We start from the raw sequence: 19,975 nt of genomic DNA on the forward strand, positions 1-19,975 counted from the left end.
ATCCTTTCGGGGTCGATAAATTAAGTACCAGTTGAACACTGGGGTTGATGCAAATGACTAGTCCCCTCTCTCCTAAAATTTCAGGTCTTTTACCTACAGTAGAAAGGATCATTATTAAGGTGGTGAGCTGGTAGAATTGTTAGCATGCTGGGCAAAATGCTTAGCGGTATTTCGTCTGCCACTACGTTCTGAGTTCAAATTCCGCCGAGGTCGACTTTACCTTTTTAATCGAGGTCAATTAAATAAGTACCAGTTACACACTGGGGTTGATGTAATCGACTTGATCTGTTTGTCTGTCCTTGTTTGTCCTCTCTCTGTGCGGCCCCTTGTGGGCAATAAAGAAATAAGAATTGTTAGCATGCTGGGCAAAATGCTTAGTAGTATTTTATCCGTCTTTAATGTTATGACTTCAAATTCCACTGAGGTTGACTTTATCTTTCATCCTTTCAGGGCTGATAAATTAAGTACCAATGAAGCACTGGGGGGTGGCTATTACCTGCCCACAAAATTTCAGGCTTTGTGCCTTTAATAGAAAGGATTATTATAGGTGTGTTAAGGGTGGCAAGCCGGCAGAATTGGTGTGCAAAAATACTTAACAGCATTTCCTCTGGTCTTTACATTCTGAGTTCAAATCCCACTGAAGTCAACTTTTCCTTTCATCTTTACAAGGTTAATAAAATAAGTACTAGTTGAGCACTGGGACCAATGTAATCAACTTAACCCTCCCCGAAGTTGCAGGCCTAATACCGTGATATAAAAATCATTATTATAGGTGAGCTGAAGGTGGTGAGCTGGCAAAGTCTCATTAGTTACAGTGGATAAAATGCTTAGAAGCATTTCCTCTGGTCTTTACGTTCTGAGTTCAAATCCTGTCAAGATCAACTTCGCCTTTCATCCTTACAGGTTTGATAAAATAATTACCAGTTGATCACTTTTGATAATACTGTTCCATTCACCCTATTCACCTCTACACTGGTCTCTAGCCAACGGCCACTCTCTACTCACACTCTAATGAAGTTATCCCACTCACCCTTCCTGATTTTTGGTCCAAATGCTGTTTTATATTCTCTGTCTTGAGAGTAGGATCTCACACATCATCACTGTCTTATTTCCAGCTGTTTCTACCCACTCTTATACAATGTGGGATAGCCATGTCTCTCTCCTACAGTGAGACACTCATGTCTGTTCCTCTATCATATTTTAGCCTCTCAATACCTGGCATAAAGCCACTTCCCTCCCTACTACAACCCCATCAATCAAAGGGTCTCTTTTACTTTGCCTTGCCAGTTACTTGCCAACCTCAGTAGCGCCAGTGTCACAGAAATGTACTCAGTATACTTTGTGAAAGTGGATGGTATTAAGAAGGGAATGCAGCCATAGAAACAATGCCAAAATAGATATTGGAGTTCTAAGGCAGTCCTCTGCCTTTTTAGATTCTGTCAAACCATCTAACTCATGCCAGCATGGAAACTAAGCATTAAATAATGATGATGACATACATATACCCACATACATATATGCACACATATACATACATAAGCACATACACACATATATACACACATATGCACATACATACACAACACCTATGTACACACATCTATATACACATACAAATATACACATACATATATGCAATTATTATTATTATTATCATCATTTAAAACAGTTTGATTTGATCCTTATGGTGCTAAATAATACATGTAACACCTACTAAATGTGTTGAGTGACTCTTTCTTTCATTTGTCCACTCACCAGTGTCTGTGTGTGTGTGTGTGTGTGTGTGCATGTAGTGCAATTTAAATTGCATGGCATATAACCAGTATTTCGTATACGTATATTCATATATCCCCTCCCTTAATGCCATAGCAGAAACCATGAGCCAACAAAGGAGACATCAAATAAATAAATTAGTCCCAGATAAAGCTAGGTCTAAATATAAGGACAGGATGGTCAGAGCTAAAAGGTTCTTTGATGCGAGATCAGTTCTGACAGGACAGATCTGTTTAGACAGATCTAAACATCATTACAATCATTGCAAACTGATGTAACCGTGCAGCTGGGGTGTGTTTATCATGACAATAGCACTAGACATGTGTACCCGTCTATGTGGAATTGCCAGCTCTGGTCTGCTGAATAATTCAGAATTCAGAATCAACAGCTTCCTTTAGAAGCTTTTTTCTTCTTTTCTTTTCTTTTTTTTTTCTTTCAAAGGGGTATTAATTACTTATCAAGTTATAATACACTCAAACATTAATGATAACAAGCTATGAAGCACAAATTAAATTCATGAATATATTTGAATAAAAATATTCAGATTAACATGCAATATGATTTGCCTACACAAGAATGTTGCCTACATGATCATCACACATGATGGTGGTGGTGGTGGTGGGGTAGCAGCAGCAGTAGTAGTAGCAATACAAATAAAAATTAATTTATAATTATATTTCGCTATTGCTAGAATACATTCAAATTTCCGAACTAATTAATCCCTTGGGAGTTTCTTTTGGCACCGTTTGGATCATTTCATTCTACACTGTCAATCACAAACGCCAATATACTCAGTTTTCCGTTATCATATCTTACTAAGTCTTATGCAGGTTCCACTCTCTCATTTGCCAAAATATCCAGCCATATTCCAACTCCAAAGAGAACTTACAGAGTGACAAACTTTGGCTTTTCTCTCATTAACAGTTGGCTGGTTGCAGCCCAGATATCTTTATATCCTGTTCGACTGAAATTGTCATCTATCGTATCTTGTCTATTTCATTTACAATCCATTTTTAAACACCATCTTTACATGCAGTTTGTCTTCAGAATAAATTAAAACTTGTGGGTCAATTGGTCTTTTGGTGGGTTTTCTGTGATACAATCTGTCCATTCTGCAGTCATACAATCAACTTGACGGTCGTAACTTTTGGGACTTGACTGAGGAAAGAAGGCTATGAATGACCCGTCACTTTTTGCTTGTCCTAATTGTTGTTTCTCTTGTCCACCTAGTATTGACTATCTGTCTGAATGTTTTAGTGTACTCTATTGCATTTTTGTTCCATTTTTATGTGTGTGTGTGTGTGTGTATACATACACACAAACATTTATATATATATATATATATATATATACATACACACACACATTTTATATTCATATATATATATATATATATAAATATAGGAAAAAAGCAACAAGAATGGTTTAAAATATCGGTACAATTGTTTCGTACGAGGACATCTTTAATAAGCTACAAAAAATGCAGTAAATATAGATGGCTCGTACTCGTCAGCCGAAAAAACATCAGAGATTCCCAAACATCAAAAGGGGTAGATACAAATGAGGGTGTGAGTTTAACTGCATTGAAGAAAGTTCGATTCCTGGAGATCCGATGAAAGGTCTTGAACTTACAGAATTTGTGCATGTCCATATATAGTTCATATTGAATTGTTAATCAAGTTATGTGAAGAAATTTTGGATACAATCGTGCGAAATTTCTGAGAATCCGAGTAAGAAGCAAAGTAACAGTCTTATCGTGTAGAGGAACAGATTGTTATTCGCACGATTGTATCCAAAATTTCTTCACATAACTTGATTAACAATTCACTATGAGCTATATATGGACATGCACAAATTCTGTAAGTTCAAGACCTTTCATCGGATCTCCAGGAATCGAACTTTCTTCAATGCAGTTAAACTCACACCCTCATTTGTATCTACCCCTTTTGATGTTTGGGAATCTCTGATGTTTTTTCGGCTGACGAGTACGAGCCATCTATATTTACTGCATTTTTTGTAGCTTATTAAAGATGTCCTCGTACGAAACAATTGTACCGATATTTTAATCCATTCTTGTTGCTTTTTCCTATTTGTAATCACCCCACTTGTTGTATGGTTAACACCATACAGATTTCCGGTGCATCCTAGTTAAGGACCATATTCATGTGAATTCATTTAAATTCACTTGAATCTCAATTACTTAAACCGTATATATAAATATATATATATATAACTATATATATATATAACTATATATATGATGGGTTTGAATACAAAAATCTTTGAAAAAAGGGGGATTGAAATATAATGTAGATCAATGGATCTAGTGCTGATGTTATGATAAATGCACCCACACAACTGTTCATAACAGGAAAGGCAACTGTTGAATAATTCAGAGTGAGTCAGCATTCACAAACCAAGCTGGTTTTCTTCAATGAGATATTAATCATTTATCAAGTTATAATACATATAGACGTTATCAATAGAACATCCTTAAGGAACATGAATTGCCATAATGAATATATCTGCATAAGAATCTTCTGATTTGCACATATATATGATTTGCTAATGCAAAAATATGTTGCTTGTCATAAACATAATCCTTGTTTCAATGTGGTTTAAATATTGCTTTAGTTGAGCAGAATAAAAACAAAATGATAACAATGAATAAAAACAGAAATGGAAAAGAAAATTACTTCACACAGCAACACAATGGTTTGTTTATGATAATAATGGTAATAGGGAAAATTACAAAGAAGTGGATGTTTTTTTTTTTTTTTGGAATTATTTCTTTGGGAGAATACATTTTGCAAAATGTACTTAATACTACAGAATGCAATAAACAAGACGATAGCTTTCAGTAAGTATATAGAATGGTGAGCATATGAGTAAGGAAATTGAAGCCATGGCTGTTAGCTTATTTCCAGATAGCGAGATCAGGATAAGCAGATTAAATAGCTAAATAGAGATGGGTGGGTGGGTGTTAGGGAAGGATGAATGGACAGATAAATAGAAATGGGTAGATGGATGGCTAGCTATGGATGGACGCATGGATAAATAGTGATGGATGGATGGCTAATGAGAGATAGATAGAGAGTTGGATGGATAAATAGACATGGAGAAAGATAGATACAATATTTTTACTGGGGAACCAAGTAAAATAAATACTTTTGGAAGTAGAAGTGCTAGTTCTATAGCAGTAATATTTATAAGATTTAATTTTAAAGCAAAATTGCAGGAGCAATCAACAATACATCTAGCTAGAAATTGACATGTTTGAGTGTCAATGGTGGCCTTATTGATATCCTTGTGTCTCAAATCAGTACTTGAATGCTTTATGTCATGTCCATTAAAATCTTTGCCATTACTTTCCAATAGATATTCTTTCACTAGTTTCAGACATTTGACTGTGGCAATGCTGAGGCACAGCATTCATAGTTCTATGATGATCATATTGACTCCAGTATTTCTTTAACCTGTTACTTTAATTAATTTATAATTGTAATGCTTTTTAAAATGACCCTGATTTTTTACATAAACACAGACATGGACAAACACATACACACAAATAGGCTTCTACCAAGCAAATTCCATTCACAAGGTGTTGGTCAACCCAAAGCTACAGTAGACAACACCTGCCCAACGTTCTGCACAAGAGAAACTACGTAGTTATAAAACAAAATTCTTAACCATGCAGCCAATAATAGTTTAGTTTTGTGAAAGTGCAAGGCCAACATTTGCTGTGAAGAGATGCAGTCAGATGAATGCAATCAACCCCAGTATATTACTGGTGCCTATTTAATTGACTACAAACAGGATAAACAGAAAAGTTTGTTTACCTTGACAGAACTTGAATATAGTACATAGATAATCTCACGGCAGGACAAGTGAGGCCATAACCCGTGGCCTCTATGCATACCTTTCCTTCTTGGGACACAAAACTCTGCTTGCGAAGACCTGTTGAGAAAGTGAAATCGGAATCGAAATCACTCAAAAATCAATGGAAATTGTAGTTGTGATGCCAGTGCCGGTGGCACGTAAAAGAACCATCCGAACGTGGCCGTTGCCAGCGCCGCCCCGACTGGCCCCCGTGCCGGTGGCACATAAAAAGCACCAACCGATCATGGCCGTTGTCAGCCTCGCCTGGCATGTAAAAAGCACCCACTACACTCACGGGGTGGTTGGCGTTAGGAAGGGCATCCAGCTGTAGAAACACTGCCAGATCAGACTGGGCCTGGTGCAGCCTCCTGGCTTCCCAGACCCCAGTCGAACCGTCCAACACATGCTAGCATGGAAAGCGGACGTTAAACGATGATGATGATACAGGAGATTGTAATAGCTTTAATTTGATGGTTTGGCTTCCGTTAAATTCTTCCTTTCTTGTATCATCAAGTCAATGAATGTCCTGTGATCCCATTCTTGATGTGTGCCAAGTGCTTTACAAAGAACTCTTATCACACAATACAAACCTGACTTCCTGCTGGTTTTCTTTGTCTTCTTTTGTTTCTTTCTAACTATAAAAACCACTCTCAGAATTTCAAGTTCAACCCCACTGCACAACACCTTGGGTAGGTGTCTTCTCTTACAGACCCAGGTAACCAAAGCTTTTTGCATGGATTTAGTAAATGAAAATTGAAAGCCCTTCTCTCTCTCTCTCTCTCTCTCTCTCTCTGTGCCTCCTTATCTTGAAATCACACACAAGCTGAAAACAGATGTCACTATAAATGCAAAATGATGTTATTCTTTTGCAATCTTTAGTGGAATCATGACTTGTCACTGTACTGTTTGCATTCAAAGTATAAGGGAACACAATCTTACTTGGAAAAAGTGAGAGTTGATGAGAGGAAGAGCAACCAGCTGTAGAAATACTGCCTCAAAGAATATCAACTGATGGAGAATAAAGTGAACAACCACACAATGATGATGATGCTATTTTGTCAGCAAAGGCTTACATGTCTCAATATCAATGAATGTCAGCAATGAACTGATATAACTAGAGAGAGAAACAATGAGGACCCTAACAGTAGTAACAAGAACATTTACAAGATGAGCCAATGAAGGAGTCTCTTTGCCAACACTCCACAAGCCAGACAGCTAAATCACCATGAAAGCATGTCCTATTGCTTAATAAAAGAAGGACAGATTGGTGAAAGGTGTGCTCCTAGATACAATGTGATTGAATAAAAGATGAACATTGTTGCAACACAATGATCGCAGGTCTGCTAAACTCGAGCTGACCTGGGGCTAAACAATACCTACATCATCTGACAGAAGTGCAAAGAAAAGATGAGAATGAAAGTTGCTTGTTGCAATTGCAATAAATCTCGTAGTTGTTATTACAGAGTGGGAAGCAGAACAAAAACATGTGAGGATGTTTTAGATTTCGATGCCGCAGCTTTCTTTCAAAAGCAGTTAGAAACACGTAAGATGAAAGATGTGAGAGCTTTCGACAACAATGCTTCAAATAATCACATACAGAGAATACGAGATGGCAGCTGAATGAGATTATATGTATATACACACACACACACAAATGCACATAGGTACACATGCATGCATGCACACACACAAAAGAAGGGGAGAGTAAATAGGTAAAAGAGTAGAGGAATATGGGTAGATGAGAAACAAAGCAGAAAATAGAGGGGGGTGAGGAAGGAGAGTGAGTGAAAAGTGTAGAAGGTTAGAAATTATGAGACAGATGTGCAATCGAAATGTGCCTACAAAATTCATGGAATACATCAAAATTTGCAGTTTCTGTAAGCACGCTGCCAGTCATTGTGCCATTACAACAATAGTTGTTAATAGTTTCTTACATTTGGCATAAATAGTTCTTGGGAATTTTGCAATAAAGATGAAATGGAGTGAACCTTGATGTTCACACAAATTTAGCCTTTGCAAAAGACATGAAAAACCACAGCTAATCAATGCAAGAGCCCAATTCCTTTGAACTGAATCTGTCCCCTTCCCTCCATTTCTTTCCTCCTTTCCAGCTTTCAATATAGTTATACTAGAGTGCTAACTGTTATATAAAAGGTAACAGTGGGAGTATAGATTTTGCCACTCCAGGTAATAATATTGCATAGATACAATAATTATAATTTTGGTTTTTCAAATTTTATGGTGGATGAATACAAGTGAAATGAATACTAATTTTTCTAATAAAAATATTTATTAAATTAAAATAGAAACACATCACTTATTGTATATGTGCAATCAATATATTACTGAGAACAATAAAACTGCTTAATAATCAATTAATTTCATTACATGTAACATTACCCGATACTGCTCAACAATGATAAATGGGTACCAATTTAGTGTGTGGTCTTTCTTCACTTCCTCACTTCAGTGTGCTGCCTACATCCACTATAAGAACTTTATATTGCAGGATGATTAAAACAGGTTGAATAATGATTTATTATTTATGACAATGCAGTACAGGCCTGTATTCCACACCTCTGTTATGCTTTTGTTTTTCTTCCACTACACTACCACATTGATAACAAGGATCTGTTTCTTGTGATATATCCAGAAGATTGCTTTCCTATTAAAATGGAACTGTTGTTTCCGCTATTAAAATGATACATTAATAAAAAAAATCTTAAAACATTGCAGTGGGTAGAATGTGTTACACAGATAATATATCTGCTTCAATTTGTGGATGTTAGATCTATTGATCTTTTATCCACACCAGTCAGGAGCACTCAGATCAGAGGCATAGAAAGAAAGGAGTAATCACAGGTAATAAATTTTTACCATGGAAGATCACAACCTGTGCTGAGCTCTCAGTAGGCAAAGCAAGTCATTTCACAGCACAGCCCGCTTCTACTGCAGCAGAGTGCATGCTAAAGTAGCTGCAATAAACGTAGGCTCCAAACATTACTTGTCATATGACAAGTAACCATGAACACTGGTGGTTTTCAATCATTTTTTTTACACATGGAGCCCTTTCATCCCTATTTTAATCAGGTGGAACCTCATAGCTATTCAATGTTTTAAAATCCTATTGTATTTTTTATTAAACATTATTAGGAATTGTATTAAAAAATTGTTCCAATATTTTGTGTATTGCAGAAATACGAGCAATTTCTTGCAGATAAATTCCAACAACAAAATCTTATATGGACCATCAAGGGTCATATGCCCACCAATTGTGAACTACTGCTCTACACAAGCAATAGTAACCAAGAGAGATAGCCAAGATATCACTGGTATTTATTGTTTAGGTCTCCCCACTCCCTTCTCATATCCTGACCAGGGAACTTCTGGACTCAGAACATAGAGCAATGGAATTAAATAATGTAAAACATTTAACCAATCATTCTTATTGCATCTGAAAAGTTTTATGCCTTCCAGTTGCTTGTCATGCTAGCATTAGCAACCAAACCTCTTTCAAGGTATTCTCTATCCTCTTAAAATGAGAGAAGCGGTTTGGACAAATATATCTCAGCAGATTTTCTTTGAAGAAATAGCCCTGCTGGAAACTTCAAATCTCACTTCTCAGGGCACAAGCTTTTATCTCATTTCAACAAATTATGAAGCTCTTCGTCGTTATCAACCCAGTAGAGCAAAACTAATCTCAGTGGTATTAAAATTTGAAATAACTGTGTGTGTGTGCGCGCGCGTATTATACATACATACATATATAGAGAGAGGGAGAGAGAGAGATAACATTTCTCTCCTTGAAATAGCTCCCATCTCCTTCTGTCTTTCCACCTCTCTCTGAATGAGAGAAAGCAGTGTGGATATAAAATTATATGCTAGCATATCAAAATAACAAACAAAATAAAATGTATCCGAGTGCATAGACTTCTGATTCAACATTAAAAGATATCTTTGCAGGATTATTTTCATTGAAAAAGCAAGCTGTATCTTTTCCACAAAGCTCAAAACACCAACCAGCCAACTAGCTCCAGTTATTTTGACAGCAACTAAACAACTCTCAAAGCCAAGTAGCTAAATGGTCACTAACAAATTACGACAAGATAAATATGAATAATCAAACACTAAGCTCACATCACACACACACACACACACACACACACACACACACACACACACACACACACTCAACGTGTTTAAAATCTCATAAATTATGTTTTATATCTTTAAAGTAGAAGCACAAAAAGAAACCCATTCAGGATGAGTACGAGTCTACGCACATTCTTGAGTAACGTGGGTGAAAGAGTAAAGGACAGAGGCAAAAAAGAACGTGAGGGACGAGTCAGAGTTTATGAATCATACTAAACATCCTTGGTGTACTCAACGATTCAATCAATTTCTACAAGCCATTTTCCTCAAATGCATTAGCTACTCACAGCCATTTCTTACTACTACTACTACCACCACCACCACCACAGAGAAAGGCGGGGGGGGGAGATTTGCCAACAGATAAAACCGCTTGGTATTTTAAACCTCGACTCTGCTCACAGGTGTCAAATATATGCGGCTTCAACCACCACCGCCCACCAGTTCTGCAAATTCTTCGTGAACAAGGAAACCCCTAAAAGCATCATGCAACACGCAACCTTGACAACTCAGAGACTACTTCAATCAGACCAAAGCAACAACTGTTATAACATTCCAACGAAACAAACTCAGAAAAACTTTCACTCATGAGCAATTGATCGTCACAGACCCTAAAAAAATGCTACCCCCAGAAAAAAAATAAAAAAGAGAAAAGAATAAAAATTAAAACCTTAATGATTTCTCGCAATGATCACAATCAGATTTCAAATTCAGACATTCTTTTGGCTTACGATCATAAAATTGATAGTGGAAAATTATACGAAGCAATTGACATAAAAATTACAGAATTGTAATTTCCATATTTTTAGGATCCATGGTCTTGTTTCCACATGAAAAAAAAAAGAGAAAAGGGGTCGAAAAGTTTGAAAAGCTGTTTATTATCATTATTATTATAAACAAAATTGAAAAACACACTTGAAAGACTAAAAAGAAACAAATAGTATCAACAAATCAATTTTCAATGTAATCAAAACCAAAAAAGGACACCTGCACCCCCACCCCACCAAAAAAAAAAAAACCTGCAAAGCTTTATCACAAAGAGTGGATTTCATGCTTCAGAGTCGGAAACAGCTGCTGTTTACAAATGCCCAGAACATAAACCCTTTATTTAAACAGTACAAACAATATTCTTTAAGTATTTTCATTTAATTTCTTTTTATAAACTGTAATGACACCATGGAACGACAAAATTATTGTTTTTAACTTAAGCTTTTATTAATTATACTTTTTTTTATATATTTTAGATATTTACAGGATAGTGTTCAATAAACTATCAACAATTGCAAGAAGGATTTACCAAGCTAAACCCATGGTCTAGCTTGGTGAAGCCCATTTTCCACAAACTATAGGAACAGAGAGAATTCTAACTCATCGTCGAAAGATAACGAAAACGCTCGTAAATGGCAATAGAGATACATCGGAAAATCGAGAGCTGCTCCTACTTTACAAGTTATAAATGAAATAACATCGGAGATGCTTTCCCTATGCAGAAACTACAAGAACTCCCCCCAGAGGTCCTGCAGGCTCTTTGGAATCCATCACAAAGTCGGAAACCTTTCCATATAATCAGCAGATATCTCAGCGTCACAAGCATTTCACCGCTTATCCTGTATGCTTCGCCTGAGTGAGGCTGCAAGGACTGAATTGATCTTCGTCTGCAGAAGCGTTCAATTTACAGTATCCTGTCAACCACAGCCCACTAGAGCTGGTTTCAGCTGCCATAAAAAAAAAGTTTCCTTCTCGAGTCATACCGACTCATTAAGGGTGATTTCCCGGCTTACATGGAATATATATTCCCCACCTGGACGGGACATCAGTCCGTCGCTTCCATATCTATCTCCTGTCTAGCTTTCTTCAACTGTCTGGACTCTAGAACAATCTTAATGTACGCTTGAGTGTTAGCTCTTTGTCATGCCCACAATGCACTGTTTACGACACGCAACAAGCCGCCTACATTCTACATTCTAAAGTTTGTAAAAAGATATTGTTCATTGGCTTCTAAAGACATAAAAGGAAACTGCACAATGTCTGATTGTATAGTAAAATATGAAGATGCACTAAAAGTGGATTTCCAATTAAAACTATCAAAACAAAAGATAACGAAATATGGAGCAGGTGAAGTAAGCGATATTTGTTGTTATAATATTGGAAGAAACGTTTATAAATTATTCATAAAAAAAACAGAAAAACATAGCACAGAATATATAACAATATTCAGTAAACAACCAAAAGCAATCATTTATAAGCAACTAGGCTAACCGTGACCCAATGGGTCACTAATAGTTCAAGGTACCCGAAAAAACTGCATATCTCGGAAATCCGTAGCTCGATTTACGCAAAAACTTCAATTATTCCGTGTGTATTCAAATTTCAATGGTACCTTACTTTCAAAGCATTTCCCCATTATATGCCGGTTTGGAAATTTATAAAGGTACCACCTCCACCCCACCCCCACCCCCAAAAATCTGTATATCTTGGTAATCCATGGTCTGATTTACGCAAAATTCGTTTTATTCCATTTGTATTCACATGAGTATCTGATTCATAGCGTCTCTTGCTTTTTTCTCTTTCCCTCTGTTCCACCAGATGCTCAGCCCTTGCTTTATCAGTCTCATTGATCCTTCTATTCGCATGCCTGTCCCAATCTTGGGTAAATATTTCGTAAAGGACCCGTTCGTATTTCGGTGTGAAATTATTTTTTCCACGGGTTTTTTTTGAGTGCATTCAACGTATCTCACCTCCAAACCCACTGCAAGCCACTTTCTTCCGGAAAAGAAAGTGGGGAAGGGTTGTTGGGACCTTAGAGATTCCCGGGAAACTGAATAACCCATTAATGGAGTTTTGTTTTGAGAGTTTCTTTTTCTTCTTTTCCAGGTTATTTCGCATACTGTGACATCGAAATCACACGTAAACAGCTCCTTTCCCCAGAAAAGGAAAGATTTGGCTGCTATTTCTTGCATGCCCTTCTACCACATAACAGCTATTTCGAGTCCTTTGTTGCAAATAGCTGTTACGTGGTAGCAAGGCGTGCTAGAAATAGCAACCAAATCTTTGGATGAGATACATTGAATGCACTCAAAACCAAAACCTATGGAAAAAAATCATTTCACACCGAGGTTACGAAATATTTACCGTATTTTTAAAGTCCTTTTCACTTTAAAATATTTTTTAAATATGCAAAAAAAAAAATTATAGTGGTATTCACTTGAAAATAATTTTGAAAAAAACATTAAAATATTGTCTGTTTAAAGAAAGCTAAAATATAAATATTGCACAAACAACTTACATTTTTGAAATTACATTCACTTAAAAATATTTCTAAATGATTAAAATATTGCATTTAACAAAAGCGAAAACACAACTCGTATCTTTTCGTTGGCAAGTTAAAGTCACTAATGTGTCTAATCGAAAGGTTAAAGTTTCTTCCCTTTCAGGGTTAAGTTACTTTCGGAGTATTTTCCCATTATGCACCGTTTTGGGTACTAATACCCCACAAATCCCCAATATCTCAAGAACCAGTTGTCCGATTTATAAACCTTCCTTTCAAGCACTGCAGTAAACAGCGGAAGTGAGTTAGAACGTTAAAACTTAGTGCACATGCACAGCAGAGTTCAAAATCAATTTGTGCTAAGTGTCTACACTCTGCGTGCTTTGGCTTCGTTACTATGGCAACAGTCCGGATAATTATTGATCAGACCTCTAAGTGAGTGATTACGAGTGAGAGTCTAGGAGAGACTGTGTGTCACTATGTGTGTGTGTGTTGGCAAACACAGCTGCTTGCATGTCTGTTGGTTGCGTACACTCAAACCCGACAAAGTTAAAGCAAACGAAAAACAAAAGGAAATCCAGTATGGACGCCGGAAAGATCTAAAGCAGTGGTTTGCGCTTTGTTGGCATTGTTTGTTGACTCATCAATTTGTAATGCAAAATGTGAATACTAAAGTTTATTACTACAAACATTTTCCTCAATATTAAATGTCATTTCTACAATACATCTGTGAATATTTTCGTTGGACAGAGGGATCTTATTCATTTCTGTTTCTGCCTCATTTCCCAGCATTGTCTTCACAGTCTTCTTACACACAGGTAGAATGAGTGACTCGCCTAAAGTATGAGCTTTCAAATTTTGTGTTATCAATTCTGAAACTTCGTAAGAAGCGATTTGAGCTTTTTCAGTTCCAGCTATCATCTGGTGTTCTAACAATCGTTTGAAATAACTCCTAGGTTTACTTTGTAGATGAGAGTGCTTGGTTTTAAAATGCTTGCTCGGTTTATTAGGAACCAATGATTCGTTTGCTAATTTTACATCCACATATTAAACATAGCGGCAAAGGATCATCAATGTTTCCAGTCCAATAAAAACCAAATTCTAAATAACTTTCGTCGTATTTACGAGTAGACCGCGCTTTGGCTCTCGTACAGAAACTGTTTCCGCTATGTTCACTTCTGCAATCATATTCACCTTTGTGTTTTAGTTATCTATCAATTTGTATGGGTGTATTATTGTATATTTATCTGGAAATTTTATCTATCGTTTATTTTTAACAAATGTAACACTATAATAGTCTAAAATTCCATTAAGTGTTAAAGTTTTAGATGAGTGGATAGATATATCAGTAATAGGAATATGAATCACAAGAAAACATTGCACTATTTATCATAACACTTCAACCTACAGAACCTATTACTGTTACCGCTACACTACAGCGTAGCCATGTTAGAACAAGTTTACAACGTGCATAAAACCTTCTTCCGGACAACCGGCTGTTCCTTGCTGAATATCTTTCTGCTCTTAACATAATAATAATGATCTGCTGAACTGAGGATATAATGTACTATGAATTCATTTCTTTTTATCATCACAAATATCTACCGAGATCTTAAAATTTCGTGGACACACCTAAGTATGTCTCTCAGCGCATTGGTGCGCTCGGGCACACCCTCTGTGAACCACTGATCTAAATCAAAGTTGACTCCAGTGAGAGTTGGAACAACAAAACAAGAGTCAAACTGAAGAGTGCAGTCCTGCATATATATATATATATATATATATATATATATGAAAGACAGATTTAATCATGGCTGAACTTCTTTGATAATAGTTGAACCCAAGCGAAGGTCGCGTGGTAGCAGAATTGTTAACACGTCGAACAAAATGTTTAACGGAATTTTTTTCCAGATCTTTACGTTCTGAGTTCAAATGCCGCCGAGGTCGACTTTGCTTTGGTTTTCATCGTTTGGACACGATAAAATACCAAATGTGCATTGGAATCGATATAATCGACTCTCCTCGAAACTGCTGGCATTGTGCCAAAATTAGAAGAAATATTTCAAGTTAACCAAAGCCATGCAAGAGCGAAACAACGACTATATTGATAGCTCGTTTAGTCTTGTTTTTTTCCCTCTCTCTCCATAAGCTTCAGATCACGACACATTCGTAAATTTTATAAGATTAAAAAGAAAAAGTGATTTAAAATTTTCACCTCACCCTGCCTCTCCCACCCCACAAGTTTTCACCTTCGCCATTTTCTTCTTTTCTTTTTTATATTTGAACCACCATGTTCAAAGCTTAAAGATGCAAAAATCACTTGTGTAATTTTAATGCAGGTGCTATTCGGTATTAAAAAGAAAAAAAGATTCGTTTTCAATTTTTTTTCTTTTCGCTATCCACCAACATGAAAAAGTTATATGTATTTGTAAGATGGAAGACAAATCACAACACAACACGCAATCCTCAAGATATTCAGAAAGATGGTGGAAAGCGGGAAAGAGAATCTGTAGGACAGTGGATACTTAACAGGAAACAACTAAACAGCTAAAGTTTCCACCTGCACCCTATTTTGCCTCCTTTCTTAACGGAAACAATAAGTTTTTTTTATTCATTTATCTATTTTTCTTGTGTGTGTGCGTGTGTGTAAGGAGATAGATAGATATAGATAGATATATATAGATATATAGATAGAGATATAGAGAGATAGATAGATAGATAGATAGAGATAGATATATAGATAGAGATAAAGAGAGATAGATAGATAGATAGATAGAGCTAGATAGACAGACAGACAGATAGGGGAGGTTATAATTCTTTTCCGTTGTTGTACTATTTGTTTGATTGTTTGTTTGTTTTTTTTGTATTTTCAGTACAACAACGCCACCGACAGCGACTCAGAAGAATATTGACTCTTGAAGTGTTTACTCTCTCATCCCCGTATTTCATGACATCTGCTGAACGACCTCGAGAACGATATTTCCAATTCATCGGGTTCGTTAGCAAACAAACCACCACAAAACATTAAGTGGCAAGCACCTCTGCTCTCCAAGGTTCCTTGTCCCATCACACCCTCGCAACATTCAAATTTCTAATTAGATTATGCTACCATTAGGGAATAGACACAGAAGAAACCCGACTACCATTAAAACAAGTGTTTCCTTACAGTTAAGAGAAAGATTTAAAAAAAAAAAAAGAATGAAAGAAAGTGAAATCGGAAGAAACAAACAACTCAGTTCATAGAAGTTGTGACTGCGTCTGGAGATTAAATATTAAATTAATGACGTACTTGATGGAAAGTAAAAATACACACACAGAACGTATGGTTCTGGAGTTCGTTGGCAAATTGCCTTGAGTCGACTTAGTAAATGAAGCTAGGACGGGGGAAACTGTATGGAAACCCAGCGTGTGGCTTATTTATTATTATTATTTTTTTTTATATACTTTTCAGCCACGTGGCAGTGGTCATGATAGAGCAGAAACATGAAAAACAAAGGTTATTTAAGGTTTCGGTGAGCTTCGGACTCACGACCATCTACGTGTTAAACCTATTTCTTTATTACCCACAAGGGGCTAAACAAGGACAGACATAGGTATTAAGTCGATTACATCGACCCCAGTGCGTAACTGGTACTTAATTTATCGACCCCGAAAGGATGAAAGGCAAAGTCGACCTCGGCGGAATTTGAACTCAGAACATAACGGCAGACGAAATACCGCTAAGCATTTCGCCCAGCGTGCTAACGTTTCTGCCAGCTCGCCGCCTTGCGTGTTAAACCGATGTGATTACTAACTACACTATGAAACTTGTAAATCAAAAGCCAAACAGCCAAATCTCCTTCAGATCACTTTCTTCCGCCTACCGTCTAAAAAAAATAGAATAACGATGTAATAAATATACATTCCTATATATAGTAACCGAGCAAAAGATGGGATGGTCACTGTTGAAGCATTTAGTCGAAGAGGGGTAGTGTCGACCTGAACAATAAACAGATCTAGTTAAGTTCATTCACAAAATGAGCCCCCTTTAATTTTGCTCAGATTACTATCAGTTTTGGTGTATCGATGCAACTCTGAATTTTGATTACGATCAACCAATTACTTTATCTCGTAAATTAAAGAATCTGACACAGTTCTATATTTAAGAGATGAAGAATTATTTACATTATTTACATTCGACGGATATTTGTTCTCATCTTGTTTGTTGTTAACCCAACTTTTCGGCTGATATACCCTTCAGCCTTCTTCTGGTATCTTGGGGAAATTTCGAACCTGGGTTCCCATTCCTAAGGTATTTTCGATGTTATTATTATTATTGTTCAGGTCATACAATCAGTGAAGAGACAAAAGAAACAGTAAGATTTATACATGTTGATTTTATTAGGTATTTCTGTTTATTCAGAAACCTACAATGAACAGGTAATTTCACAGACGCTAAACTATAAATTTCACAAGGTACAACCGTAAAGTTGACACCGCTTCACTAAATGCAGAAAATTTCTGTCTCGCTATTGGCTAAAAATATAGTTTTTTTGTTTTCGATTTTTAAACCTCTGTAACTTTTTCCTCCAATTTTTTTCTCCACAACACCATACCTTCATAGCAATAAGATTGGAAAACTACACTATTATAGCCGATTTTCAGATGTTTTACTTCCTTATAAAAAAAATGCATATTTTGCAAATCAGTTTGACTAAATCCCAATTAACAAGTACGGAAGATGGTGAGAGAGAGAGGAAACAGGAAGTCTTTCACTTTGGAATGATTTCATTTACGTCGTTCATATATACCATGCAGAAAGTCATGAGTATATGTAACCTCTGTTATATGCTCTATAGTGGACCAAACGATGAAGAAGTTCGTTTCACAATCATGAGTTCTATTCCTCTCCATAACAAGTGTCTTTAGTCCACGTATTTACAATAAAGATTGGTAGTAACAGTATCATTTGTTTTTTAATTGCAAGAATGCCGTCCACACACACACCCCACCAAAAGGGAGAAAATCCTTGAAGAAAAGATCTAGGATTGTTCTAAGATTACTTTTGATTGGCATTTCCAATCCTATTTAAAAAGAAACTGGAAAATATTTCAGGAAGACTGCATCCTATTTTGAAACAGAAATAAGGAAGATCTTACAAAATACCTTAAATCAATATATAGTATTCAGACGTTATACACACACACGTCATTCGGTTTTAACAACTGAATTTGAAGTAAATAAAGATATAAAAAAAAACAGCACTTAAATATTGGCCTTAAAGATCTCAAGTGAAAAAAAAAGTCGAAACGACCATATATATTATGCGTGCGCGTACACACATACACCCACATAGATCGTATGCTTATAAGTCAAGTTACAAAAACAAACCTTAAACTTAAGGATTGCTCAACACTGTTTTGTATTCTTTGACTTTTACAAGGATGAAGTCCAGAGTGACTTCGAAGATTAGGCCTGCTCGCCACCATCATTATAAAGGCAAGCAACACGCCGAAACTTGGAGGGCGGGGCTCTAAGACTCTTTCTCATAAATGTCAATAAATGCGCGTGTGTGTCACGTGATCGACCTGACCATAGGATGTTGTCCCGCATCGTTTTAGCTTTCGTTTAATGTTACCCGGCTGGCTGGGCGAGCAGAGGCCTGGAGGCTATTCGGATCTTTTCTTTTTGAAAGCCAGATTTTTCAGATTTTTCTAGTTAACTAAGTAATTTGAAACTTCGTATACTGGTAGAATGTGTCAAAAGAAAACAATAATTTCAACTAGTTTTTTTGACAAAAATGTATTTTATAAGTTTAAACATAGTTTAAATCTGCGAATTTTAACCAATCGTATTCTCTGTATTCAGTTGAAATTATTTGCTCCGTCTAAACATATTGTTACTGTGACGTAAACAGCACACACGTACTGTTTACTTTGGATGAATAATAAACACATATTCAGTGTTTTTGTATAGGCTTCGGGTGTTTTCTCTATACAATGTATATATTTACTATAAACTTGTGCACACGCTTTGATTCTTCAGTTTGACACACGCCTTGAACCGGTTATTTGGCTTGTATGCACCCACATACACACACGTACCCATCCATACACATACTCGCACATAATCAGGGCCCCTCTGCGTTTTCGCTCGTCGATGTGCTAGGAATAACACCCAAATCCCCTTAAAACCATATACTACTGGGTTAAAGGAAGGGTACATTGGCTAATATAATCATAGAAGCTATATCTGAAAAAAGGAGGGGGGCGCAAAAATACGGGTTGGTCATAGTTGGAACCCTTTGATCCTCAACCGGGTTTATCAGGATGACCTGAGTTAAGTAGCAATAACAATATATTTGTAATATTGATTATAGACACAAAGCATATATTTTGGGGTGAGTGGAGGGTATAATCATTTATATCGATCTCCAATACTTGATCGATGTATTTTCTCGACTGTGGAAGAACAGACGGCTTGTTTTGAATTCCGGTGAGGGTTGAAACCCGAACGTATAGGACCGTAACCCTAAACATTCTAACAGTCCTTTACCAAGCCCTTGTCAGCATGTAATATCATCTGATCCACATTATCTCTCTATTATTTGTCCATGCGTAAAAATATATCATCAAGGTGACATAGTTAAACTTCGACGAAAAATATAATGTAAAGCTGACAGAATCGGTAGTACATCGGATAAAATGCCTAGCGTCATTTCTTACGAATCTTTATGTTCTGTGTTCGAATATTGCTGAGCTTTCCTTCTTTCAGGCAGCGCTTATAGAATAAGTACCAGTTGAATACAATTGACTAGTTCTTCCCATCAGCTTCAGGCCTTGTACTTACTGGGGAAAGAAATATTATTAAGGAAGGGGGTGGGGCAAGCTGGCAGAATCGTTCGTGCGTCGGACAAAATACCTTGTG

General features: G+C 36.5%; 1 protein-coding gene across 2 annotated transcripts in view; it reads right to left on the bottom strand.

Moving 5' to 3' along the window:
- The window catches only part of LOC115210762 (tetraspanin-33), a 104,737-nt gene that overhangs the window by 27,423 nt on the left and 57,339 nt on the right, over positions 1-19,975 (bottom strand). Inside the window, exon 1 of one of the 2 annotated variants that reach the window (XM_036501741.1) lies at positions 5,613-5,725. The exons of the other annotated variant lie outside the window; for it this stretch is intronic. Within the exon in view, the coding sequence (XP_036357634.1) occupies positions 5,613-5,690 (78 nt within the window). The 5' untranslated portion in view covers positions 5,691-5,725. Of the gene's footprint in view, positions 1-5,612; positions 5,726-19,975 lie in introns of those variants that run through there. 2 annotated transcript variants of the gene reach the window in all.

The sequence above is a fragment of the Octopus sinensis genome, linkage group LG4 (genome assembly GCF_006345805.1).
Source record: "Octopus sinensis linkage group LG4, ASM634580v1, whole genome shotgun sequence".
Lineage (NCBI taxonomy): Eukaryota > Metazoa > Mollusca > Cephalopoda > Octopoda > Octopodidae > Octopus > Octopus sinensis.